The following is an 11,534-nucleotide window of genomic DNA, read 5'->3' as shown; positions in this document are numbered from 1 at the left end:
CAGAGGGAACACCACCCTACCCACTGGAATGGTGATTACAGAGTGACATTACCACAGAGGGTAACAAAATGATGCTAACTTGGAGACCGCACAGCGAGACACACAGACCTTCCTCAGAGCTGGGTAATGAGCAAAACACACATTCACTCCACACACAGAGCAAACTCATCACACCCCAATCATTCCACTGTGTGGCTTTCTGAGGTTGGAAGGCAAACTCCTCCCTCAAAGATACCTTGTTCTTCTCCCACATAACAGCAGAAAGTATCCTCAGATGAGGTTCTGAGAGGCAATTTTATCAGTCATCAAGCTCCTAAAAACTAAAGAAAGAAACAACAAACTGGGTCAAAATTACAACAGGAAGGCTTAAGACAGTCCCTGTGTGATGCAAATGGTTAACACGCTTGACTGCTAACTGAAAGGTTGGTGGTTGGAGTCCACTCAGAGGCACCTTGGAATAAAGGACTGGCAATCTACTTCGGAAAAATTAGTCACTGAAAATTCTATGGAGCACAGTTCTACTCTGACACACATGGAGTCACCATGAGTGGGATCAATTATAAGGCAACTGGAAATGGCTTGAAAGTAGAGACCAGAAAGGCCCTTCTAAGAGGAGAGATACTGGGAGGTGAGTCTGGGTATTTGTATGAGGCTGGACATCTCTACTGACTGCAAAAGAGACTCATTTTTGCAGCCTGGATGAGAAGTTAGTACCATAAAGGTAGATAGAAAGACGGAATGACCTGCAAAGGCATGTCCTCCACACGCTCCCAACCAGAAGACAGGAAATTGTTCAAGCTGCTTCAATTAATAAAAATGGCAATGGCAACTGGCTTGGCACAGACCACCATGGAGAGCTGTTCTGGGCTCTTGGCCACCCCCTCTGCAAGCTCAGCCTAGAGACTGACGTCAGACTGAGGATCCTTGAGCTGGATGTAGGGGCAGAAGAATGGGCAAAAAGAGGTGCAGGAAAATTCTATTGCCATTGTTTTGTTCTGTTTTTGAGAGAGGGCCAAAACAGGGAGGGAGAGAAAAAGGGTAAGTTTCCCAAAATACATTATAATTCAACCTTGACTGGTAAGCTTGGACTTGGGCCAGGTTGGCATTAAGGCCTCTGGAGAAGAAAGCAATTCAGCTTCCCCCAAAGCAACTTATTTCTGCATCACCTAATGGTCATGGCTGGGAAGTTCATCCATGTGTCTAACCTCAATGTCTCATCCTCCAGTTGAAGTTATTTCCTTCTTTGAGGCATTATGAAAAAAACAAAACAAAACAGAAAATAGCTGTCCTACATCTTCCTAAACAAGGATCCTTGAAGAATCAAGACTCAGTCTGGGCTGGGCCACTACCTCTATTCTCTTCTATTCCACCCCTAGTCTTCTCTGCCCCAGCTATGCCCAGGCTGGGTTTCCAAAGTCTTTTTTGATCTAGCACCTAGACACACCTTGTTAATACCTGTTGCAGTTTTCCAGCCCGTAAGTTAACAGAACAAGAGATCAAAGACGGAGCCCGAGAACAACCTACTTCCCATCTCCCATAGAGTCAAACCCAACCCTTAGCCCCATTCTAATTCCTGGCCTCCAGCACCCTTTCCCTCATCCTGTTTCCTATCCCCTTGCAGGTGAAGCAGAGAAATTCTTGGAAATATCTGACATAGTGGTCCCCTTTTAAAAAAAAAAAAAAATCAACTTCGTGGCAGTGTTAAGATTTAGCAAGTGATGAAAGAAGAAATCTTCAGCCACCGCCTGCTCTCACTGGCACACATGCCTTCTACCCACATTCTGAGAGCTAATCACTTCCTCCTTCATTGTGTCCAGAGCACTGTTTATAACTTATTCACAACACATTTTCAGCCTGATTTACACTATAATTATATGCCTGTATCTCTCTGTACCAGACAGTGAACATGAGGGCAAAGAATCATCTAACTCACTTCTGTCGCTCCCTACAGTGCCTAGCATGGGGGATGGCACACACAGCAGCCGCAATAAATGTTTGTTGGATTGAGAAAGGAAAGGAAAGTGAGGGACCACAAAGAGGTCAAACTCAAGACTCAGGCTTCCTTGAAGCCATCCTGCTTCAGTAAGGGAAAAAAAAAAATGAGGTAAGAAGAGTCTCTTATCTCCCCAACTCACCTCACCTCTCAGTCTCGGAACTCCCACCCCGAGCACAGCCTTGACGTCTATCAAGTTGAGTGAGTGAGTGAGTGAGTGAGTGAGTGAGTGAGTGAGTGAGTGAGTGAGTGTGTGTGTGTGTGTGTGTGTGTGTGTGTGTGTGTGTGTGTGTTGGGGTGGGACATTTAAACCTCCATCACTGCTCGGAACCATCACTGGGCAAAAGCAACAGACTCTGGGCACTCATATTACTAGACAGACACTCTTAATTTTCTAGGGCTGCCATAATAAAACATCACAAATGGATGGCTTTAAAGAACAGAAATTTTGTCTCACAGTTTAGAGGCTAGAAGTCCAAATCAGGGGATATCAGCTCTAGAGAAAGGTGCTCCTTTGTCTCTTTCAGGTTGCAGTAGCTGTGGGCAATCCTTGGCTTTCCTGGGCTAGTAGATGCATCTGTCCTTCCCCCCTGTGTATGTGTCTCTGTGTGTCTGTACTCCCCTTTATAAAACACTACTCAGAAGGGATTAGGTTTAGGACCCGCCCTACTCTGGTATGAACTCCTTAACAGAAAAAAGGAAAACTTTATTTTCAAACAGGATCACAGGTACACTCATTAGGGCTTCAACATATATTTGGGGTGGGGGGATACAAGTCAATTCATAACAGACAACATGGAGTTATCTCCAAAACCAGTAGATTCATACATTACTTACACATTTGTACTGAACACCTACTTTGTGCCAGGCAGGGGGTTACATACTGGGGAAAGTAAGAAAAAAAGCGATCCTCTCCTTGCCTTCAAGACACCCGACGGTGCACTGACTGCATATTGGTAGCAAAAAGAGATACTGTTAAAAATACAGACACCCAGGTTGCACTTCAGACCTCCTAAATCAGAATCTCCTGGAGTGGAGCTGGACCCTTATATTTTAAATCCCCACAGATTAATTCTGATTCACAGGCAGGGTTTTAAGCCACTGATCTCTAGATCAGCGCTGTCCAATATAATTTCCTGCAATGATGGAAATGTACCATATCTGCATTATCCATATGTGGCTATTGTGTACTTGAAATATGGCTAGTGACTGAGAAATTATTTTACTTTAGGTTTAAACAGCTACACGTGGCTAGGGGCTACCATACTGGACTGCAAAATTCTAGATGTTCGCAAATCATTTAAATTTGACTTTAGAATACTTCAGACAATATTGTTTTGTAGTAACTAAATTGTTCATTCCCTTTGGCTTAGGAGAAAATACGAGCTTCCTTTCCCTGAGGACACTCTCATTTGTACTGAAGAAGCTGCTCTGGGATGAGTTGGGCGATACAAGCCTGTGGAGTGGGATTAAATCCTATCAGGTAGCTAACCTGCCAGACAAGCCTCCACCCCCAACCCTGGAGAACTTTCACCAACTCTAGGCTTTCACCCAGTTTCTGCTATCCCCCTGGGACTCCCTTCCCACTCCTGACCCTATTCCACCTACAATGCCTCCTATATGGCTAGCCCCTTCATCCCCATCTGTGGGTTTCTACCTATTGTTGGGTATTTTACACGTGTTCTATGCATCTCACTTGCCCCACTGGAGTGTAAATTCTCAAAGACTACCCTTATCATTTAGGACTTTTCACAAGCTGGACCAACTTACCTCTCAAGCTTTCTCTCCCAACTGGGTCAGCATTAATCTATTTGACATCCCTTGAACATACTGATGCTCTTTTCTAAGCTCTCCAAAATTGTTTTTGAAGGCCATCTGAAATGCTACCTCTTCCAGAGAGCGTTCCCTGATCACCTCAGCTAGATATATAGGGAAACAACAATGGCTTCTCTTTGCAATTACCCCACAGTGCTTAATCCAGTGATCTGCAAACATGAGGTACTCGCTCTTAGCACTACAGCACTAAAAGCAGAAAGAGAAGAAAAGGAGTTTAAAGGGTGGGGGAGTGGGAGAGGGTGTACAGAGGAAATTGTTACCAAAAACTCTTATTTTGAAAGTTGGAGATGACTGTCCCAGGAGATAGATCATGGGTTCTTCATTGGGGTGGTCTCCAAACCTGTTCTACTTCCAACTTGATTCACTTTTCAGTCCTTACCAAAGGGGCATCCCAACCTGCCATTGGGCAGACGTGAGAAGTGAGTTAGCTGGAGATAGCAGGCACCCACCCACCCATCACCTGCTCCTCACAGTGCCCTGAGTTTCAGACAAACTACTGGACAGGCCCCTAACAGAGACCCTGTAGCTTTGGTAAGGTAAAGGTCTGTTTACACACACCCCGTGCCCAAGAGAATTCTTTGCAAATAGCGAAGAGGTAAGAGAAGGGAAAATCTAAACAATCACCTCCTATCCCAGACATGCAGGAGGAAAAAGAAGTACCAAGATAAAAAGGTTTAGGAGCTTTTAATGCCTAGACTGAAAAATCAGACTGGGTTTTTCATGAAGTCAATGGTCCGTCCCTGGCAGCGCAAGAATTGGCCCCTTACCCGGCCATAGGTAGAGGCCCCGACTCCCCCACAGCGGTCTTCAGGAATGGAGGGGTTTCTCTTGTAGTGCAGTGCAATACCTCCCCCACCCAGAGGCAAGAAAGGAAGGAGAGTATGTAATGAGCACCCGTGTGCCAGGCATGATGCAAGGCACTTTCAAGTGTTATCTCTGTGAATCCACACACCAATCCCATGAGGTAGGGATCTCCATTTCACAGATGAGGATCCTGACCCTCAGAGAGTTAATCAACTTATCTAATGCCTTAGAGTGTCCAAGTCTCAGAGGTGGGATGAAAATCCAGGCCTTCTGACTCTAAGTCCAGTGCCTTTTCCACTTTGCCACATGGACTTCTCCCTCTGATCCAGCCTCAGTCTCCTATAAGAAATTCACTCGTAATATCCATGTTTGTCCTGGTCCCAGTGAGGAAAGGGGTCAGCTGAAGGCAGCTGAAGTATGAGGATGGGTGGGGATCCTGGCAGGATCTTTTCTCTAAACAGCAAATATGACCTTAAGAAGTCACTCTCAGCTGAATAGAGGCTCCCAAGGAAACAGTGAGGTAGAGCAGTTTGCAGGTGCAGCAAAGCCCACCTTCCGCTGATTCTCTGTGGAGTTAAGTATTGTAAGACAAAAGGGACAAGGATCAAAGGAAGGTGAAGAAAGCAACAATCAGGAGGGGGAGCAGTAGTAGTGTAAAACTGCCAAGGGAGGTCAGAAGATAGTTCAACAGATCAACGAACACGTTTCCCAGCAATCAGGCAGCCTGGAAGATCTTGTTGCTCCAGGCCAGGTGTGCAGTCATCTGCTTGCTGAGAATGACTTGGGGGCCTTGAATGTGTCCTATGCCAAGGCCTCAGGGCACTTATTTCGTCAGCAGCAGCGGCAGCAGCCCCAACTCATTCAGCCTCTCCTTGGCCACTGCCTCCCAGCCCCTGTTGGCCTGTGGGTTACGGGGTGAGGGGTGCAGGAGCCCCTCCACCTGGACCTCTGGCATCAGGCCCGCCAGAGCCCGCCGTGCACGTTGCTCTGCCAGCCGCCCCACTCCCACCACTAGCCGCACCCCCAGCAGCTGCACCTGCCGGCAGAGGGCTGCGTCACAGATCCCAAGAAGCTGTTCTCGCTGTTTGGTAGGCAGTTCGGCAGGGGTGAGGTTGCGTCCACTGGGAGCCAGGAAGAGCAGAGGACACAGGTTGTGGACAAAGCAGTGACGGAAGAAAACCTCAGGCTGCCCACAGAGGTTCCGGAAAAAGCCCCAGAATCGGGCACCGCTCACCTCTGACTGTGGGCACTCCAGTCCCAGCACAGGTCGCTTAGGGTGCTCTTGGGGAGGAGGCAGCACAGGCCCCCCAATGCCCAACCAGTCCCGGACCACACTCACCTCCCCAAAGGGCACCTGTGGGGAAAGAGAGAAATAGGAGGGCTTCAAATGGAGACCTGGCACCTGGGCTCTGGACCAGCTGACCCTTTTCTACCTTCCTGAGGATCCAGCCTGAACCACCCAACCCCCCACCCAAAGGCCTGAGACCAGGATTCTTGGTCCAGTGGTTTGATTCTGTCCATCCTTCTCTCATTTTTCATTGTGGACCATGGTCCAGAAGATTCTATGTATTTTCCTCTACCCCCAGTAACCGTTGGGACCAAGTGCAGAAGAGTATATGGGGATATCTGGACATACACAGGGCGTGATGGGCAGACAGCCTGAGACAGAAAGGCAGCCAGCGTTAAAGGAGGCACAAGGACAGGGCTCACCACTGCTCTCTGGATGCCCTCTCAGCCCCAAGCCTCAGGCTGTCATTTCCATCGATCATCGCTGACCATCTTTCATCACCCAGTTGGGGTCAATAAAAGCGATTGAGCCTCCTGCCCTGAAGCTTCTTCCCCTCCCCCACCTGCCAAGCACTCCCACTGAGGGGCAGTCACTCATCCTGGTCTGAAAGGAAAGCAAGCAGGCCCTGGAGTCCGGCTCTGTTCTGAGCCTCTCCTCAGCTAAGGAACAGGACCCAGGTTGCCCGAATGCCCTGCATCACTTCCACATGTACCTGTCTACCAGTCTTCCTTGAGAATCCAGTAGTTCTGGTCCCTCTCCTGACCCTAGCCACACTCTAGGGAGAGGAGAGATCCGGCAAGGTAAGGTATGGATGGGGCTGGGACTGGCGGAAGGAAGGGCTCTCAGAGACAATTAGTGGACAGCTCACAGGGGAAACAGAACCACCATTAATGTGCTTGGTTAACTACCGGCAGAGAGACCGGGAGAGTGTCTGAGACCACAGGAGCCAGTGTGTGTACTGGGAGGGGATGAGGGCAGGGGAAGGGAGCCCACACATGTCCACAGCCGTGCACACACTTCTCCACAGCACAGTCAGTCAAACACCCCCACCTTGGGAGCCTCCAACTCCACCCACCAGGGCAAGCCAGAACCTTTACCCCAGTCTGGGCCATGCCAAAGGGTCCTGGGTTCATTCCCAGGAAGAGCACTTCCTTGGGGCCCTGGCAGTAGCGGGTCACATAGTTGCGATGGGGCTCCCATGCATACTCCACAGGATTGTAGATGCTGCCCACAGGCTCCGAGAACTGCAGCTGACTCAGCTCAGCATTGAGTCGAACCTCCTCCTCCAAGAAGCCCTCAGCCAGGCTTTGAGAGCAGGGCTGGGGCTCCATCAAGGCACCTGCAGACTCAATGAGGGGCCCCAGGAGGAAAGACTGGGGAATGGTCACACCACTGTCACCTAAAAAAGAGATGGACAGAGGCCCCATCATCCCTCAGCCCCAGAATAGAGGGACCCATGCTGGCCAGGGCTCCTACTACTGTTTTCTGGGCTCAGAGGGGACCCTAAGAAACCATGTTAGTCATTCCCCAGCCTCCAGGAAGAACTGAGTTGACCTCATTTCTTCCATAATAAAGGACCCTTCCCTTCCAGTATCCTTCCTTTCTCTTCATGTATCACCTAGTGAGAATAAGCCAGAACCACCAACCACCCCCACCTCAAACCTCTTTCCATCAACCAGTAGGCCCTGAGTCCCTAGTTTCTAGGTCATGCTGAGCACACAGTAAACCAAAAAAAAAAAAAAAAAAAACCCGTTGCCGTTGAGTCAATTCCGACTCACAGTGACCCTACAGGACAGAGTAGAACTGCCCCATAGAGTTTCCAAGGAGCGCCTGGTGGACTCCAACTGCTGACCTTTTGGTTAGCAGCCGTAGCTCCGTGAGGACATAGTAGGTTTTGAATAAATATTTACTGGTGACATCCTTTCCGCATCCTTAACAAGCCCACCCAGGACAGGTTGTGACCTGGAAACCATGTGCTGAAGAACAAGATGCAGGGCACACACCTACAGCCCAGAGTCTTGGAAGGGCTAATTACAATAGCTTCCAGTTGGTGAGCAATTGATCTGTGCTGGGTACATCTCACTGATCCTCACAACAACTCCACAGATAGGTGTTATTGCTCCCATGTTACAGGTTAGCAGACTGAGGCTTGGCAAATCAAGCAATTTTCCCAGGGTCACACAGCAAGAAATGAAGCTGGACTTGAACCCAGTCTATCTAACTGAAGGCTATGCTTTTAACCACCCACATCATCCTCCCTTAGTTGGTTAAATCAGTCATCTCACTAATTCTACAACCCACGGTCCCCCCAATCCCAGCCTAGCTTCTTTCCCACATTCAAGAATCATCAGTGGTAAGCAGGAAGATTATTGGATTCAGAACAGACTCTTACAAGCTATGTGACCATGGCCAGGGCACTTCACCTCTCCGAGCCCCAAGTTTCCTCATCCGAACACTAATATCTACTTCATAATGGTGACATAACGACAGAATGAGGCGTTATGTGTACATGGGGGGAGGGGCAGTGTGTGTGAGCCAGTTTTGTAAGCTGTAAAGGCTATTCCCTCCAATCTTCCTTCTCATCACTCCCATACAAACCCAGTGCTCCTGCCTGACTATTCTACGCACGCTTTTAAAATGCCTTTCTTATCCCAGCTTCTAAAACTCTGCACGTGCCACTTCTACAAACCCAACCAAATATACTCCTCAAATCCAGTCAACCAGGAATGTGACCTCCCCACCTCGCCACATATCCTAATATCATACCCATCCTTCAAGATGCAGCTCAAACCATCCCTTTGGTGAAGCCTTCCCTCCTGGGAACACTGCAGTGTTTGTCACAGCTTCCCAGCCACCACACAAATACAAGTAGGGCTGGTGTAGGGCCTGCAACTTGTATTTTAAACAAGCTTTCCCCAGGCGATTCTGATGGTCCATGAAGACTGAGAAGCACTGCGTGTCACCATGGTTAGTGGCTTCTTCAGAATTCACACCCAGTTAGACTTGGGAAGAATGCCCTGTTCAATTTCCCTCAGTACATTCTTCCAGAGTCCTAGCTCTTATTATGTACTCAACAAACACTTGCTCAGCTCCATCCATTCCCTCTTTTTCAATCCTGTTCAAAACTACCTTCTACCAAGGAGTCTTTGCTGATGCACTCCTCTCCACTTCTACTCTGAGTCCGCTCAAGTCTCAGCTGCCCATTTTGCACTCTGCTTGCTGCTTACAGGCTTAGGCTTAGCCTCTGGATGTGCTTCCATTGGATCTGGGCCTCCTGTGGGGCAAGGACTGTCATTTCTTCCTCCCTCTAAATCCCCTCCCTGGATGAAGAGTAACCTCTTCCCCCAGATCCATCTTATGCAGCTGCCAACCTGTTCTCTGGCCCTAGCCTAGGAGATGTGGGAAAGAAAAGAAAGTAAGGCAAAACTTAGGAAATCCTTCCCCAGCCTGATCTCAGAAGTCTTGAACTGATCCGTCTAGGTGGCTACCAAGAGTCAGCTGGGTTCACACAAAAACTGAGAAGGGGTCTGTAAAGAACTCAAACACCTCAGGTGACCTCCTTCTCACCTCACCAAGCAATGCCAGGGTTAGTGAATTGGTTGCTTCAACTCTGGGATCTCTCTCAAACCCAAAGTTGGACGTACCTCCTTAGACTTTTAAGAGACCTGTGCTTGAGACAGCAAGGCTGGGGGTACACAGAAGAGTGACAGAGCCTTCTTTTAGCGTTCCAAAGTTTCAAGACCCGATCTGATAGTATGAGCCACAGGCTGAAAGTCAATCAGTTCAAATTCTAGTCCTGACTTCATCTCTAACTAGGTAAGTTCTCTTGAGCAAGTCATTTAACTCTCCTCTCTATGAAATGAAAGCTACCCAACCTACCACCAGCTGTTTACTCATTTATTTTCAGTATTTGAATCTCTTACATGCCAGGCACTGTGGCAATCTCTTGGCAGGGAAGAAATCCAAAATGAGTAAATGTAGACCAGGCCTTCAATAAGCTCATAAAGTGTGAGAGGACCAACAACTAACTGTAATACAATGTGATCTGAGCTTTAAACATCCTGAACAAAACACTGTGGGAGGCCAAGGGAAGAACTTGGAAGTTCTATCTAAAGTCACCAAGAGTCAGTGACTTAACAAATGGAGGTATTTTATAAGTTACAGTTCATATTAAGTGCAAAGGAAGGGGAGGGTGACCATGATTCCATCTACTTGCAGCAAAAGGCTCTCGCCACTCGGGGCGCAAAACAGTCAAGACTCAGGGCAGCTAAAAATGAAGTACAAAAGTCTAATTTTTTTTCTAAAGTCCTCAAAGAGACTGAGAGATGGTTACATGGGACAACTGTGAAAATGGCATATTAACAGCAGAAAATAAACAAGCTTTTCCCCTGCAGAATTAGACTGAAGCTGGCTGAAGACCTTCACTGAAACATGGGCTGAGGGGGCTGAGCGTAGTCCCGAAGGCTAGACAAAGGACAAAATCACCACTTCTGTGCGAGTGGTACAGACTCATACATACATGCAGGTCTCTGGATGCATGTGAGCCAAAATGAAGGGGTCCGGAGATGCTTTCAAGTCAAAGTATAAACACCAGTGTGGACCCAGCGATAAGTCTTGGGCACCTAGGTTCTCCGACCAAATCCAGAAGTGAAGAAGGAACAGAAGGCACTCTATCCACTCCCCTGTCCCCTAGGGGCACTCCAGGGATCCTCAGGGAACCACCAAATCTTTAAACCACTTATACTAATAATAATATAATAGAGCATGTACTCAAAACGACCATTTCATCCTTCCTCCTATCTCCGAGAAAGCCGATCGTTAAGCCACCACCCGAAACCTCTGCATCCGCCCAACGGGAAAACCTTGCGCTCGCAGGCCTCCCAGACAGTTCCGTGGACTTGGCTCCCCCTAAGCCAGAGCGAGAGGTCCCAAAATAGACTTTTAGATTCTCCGCCAGCCTCACCCGAAGGCCCCTGCAACCAACCGAGGGGCCCCCAACAGCCCACCTTCCCAGCGTCTACTTTCTCACCTGATCGGACTCCCCTTCCGGTTTCCGGTTCCTTTCCCCACCCTACCCCAGGCGCGGAGGACAGTGGGAATCGTAGTCCACCCTGTTTAGGGAAGGAGATTGGCGTAGCGCGATCATTTCCGCCGGAAGTATTCAAATCCCCGGAAGGTGCGCTAAATTAGCCCTGAGTGACGCTGGGGGTTGTAGTTTATTCCTTGCATCAGGGCTAGATCAATAAGTGTTGGCAGGTAAGAGGTCAGACTTTGTAAAGATCTCGGAGATCCTGGATTCTAGCTTCAGAGAGCATCAGGGAGCATCACTCTTCAGAAAGTTCATTCGCACAACTTTTCCCAAAGGGATTCCGAAGCAGGGAGCTTCAGTCTTCCCTACTCTCTCACCTATTTGAGAGGTATTAATAAGGGCTAATGGGAGCCCTGGTAGCGCAGTGGTTAAGAGCTCGGCTGCTAACCAAAAGGTCACCAGTTCACATCCACCAGTGGCTCCTTGGAAACCCTGTAGGGCAGTTCTACTCTATCCTAAAGGGTCGCTATGAGTTGGAATTGACTCTACTGCAGCAGATTTAATAATGGCTAAAGACCACTTCT

At 48.4% G+C, this 11,534-nt stretch overlaps 1 protein-coding gene across 4 annotated transcripts; it reads right to left on the bottom strand.

The window, feature by feature from the left end:
• Positions 1-243: 243 nt before the first annotated feature.
• SMUG1 (single-strand-selective monofunctional uracil-DNA glycosylase 1) lies at positions 244-10,987 on the bottom strand. Of its 4 annotated transcripts, none has more exons than XR_002823670.1 (3): positions 7,019-7,348; positions 4,090-5,987; positions 244-320 (listed from the first exon to the last, which is right to left on the bottom strand). XR_002823670.1 is itself a non-coding variant. In XM_012554861.2 (3 exons), exons 2-3 carry the CDS (start codon positions 7,250-7,252, stop codon positions 5,457-5,459), a joined length of 765 nt encoding a protein of 254 aa, XP_012410315.1. In that variant the 5' UTR covers positions 7,253-7,320; positions 10,951-10,987; the 3' UTR covers positions 2,277-5,456. The 4 variants fall into 4 exon arrangements, 3 of the variants coding, with proteins under 3 accessions (XP_012410315.1, XP_023584866.1, XP_023584865.1); XM_012554861.2 differs by lacking the exon at positions 244-320 and adding an exon at positions 10,951-10,987 and having other exon boundaries at positions 2,277-5,987; positions 7,019-7,320; XM_023729098.1 differs by lacking the exon at positions 244-320 and adding an exon at positions 10,885-10,927 and having other exon boundaries at positions 2,277-5,987; positions 7,019-7,320.
• Between the last annotated feature and the right edge of the window lie 547 nt (positions 10,988-11,534).

Source organism: Trichechus manatus, unplaced genomic scaffold (assembly GCF_000243295.1).
Source record: "Trichechus manatus latirostris isolate Lorelei unplaced genomic scaffold, TriManLat1.0 scaffold00027, whole genome shotgun sequence".
Taxonomy (NCBI): Eukaryota; Metazoa; Chordata; class Mammalia; order Sirenia; family Trichechidae; genus Trichechus; species Trichechus manatus.
Note: the sequence above shows the minus strand (reverse complement) of the source record. Positions and strands in the feature narration are given on the sequence as shown.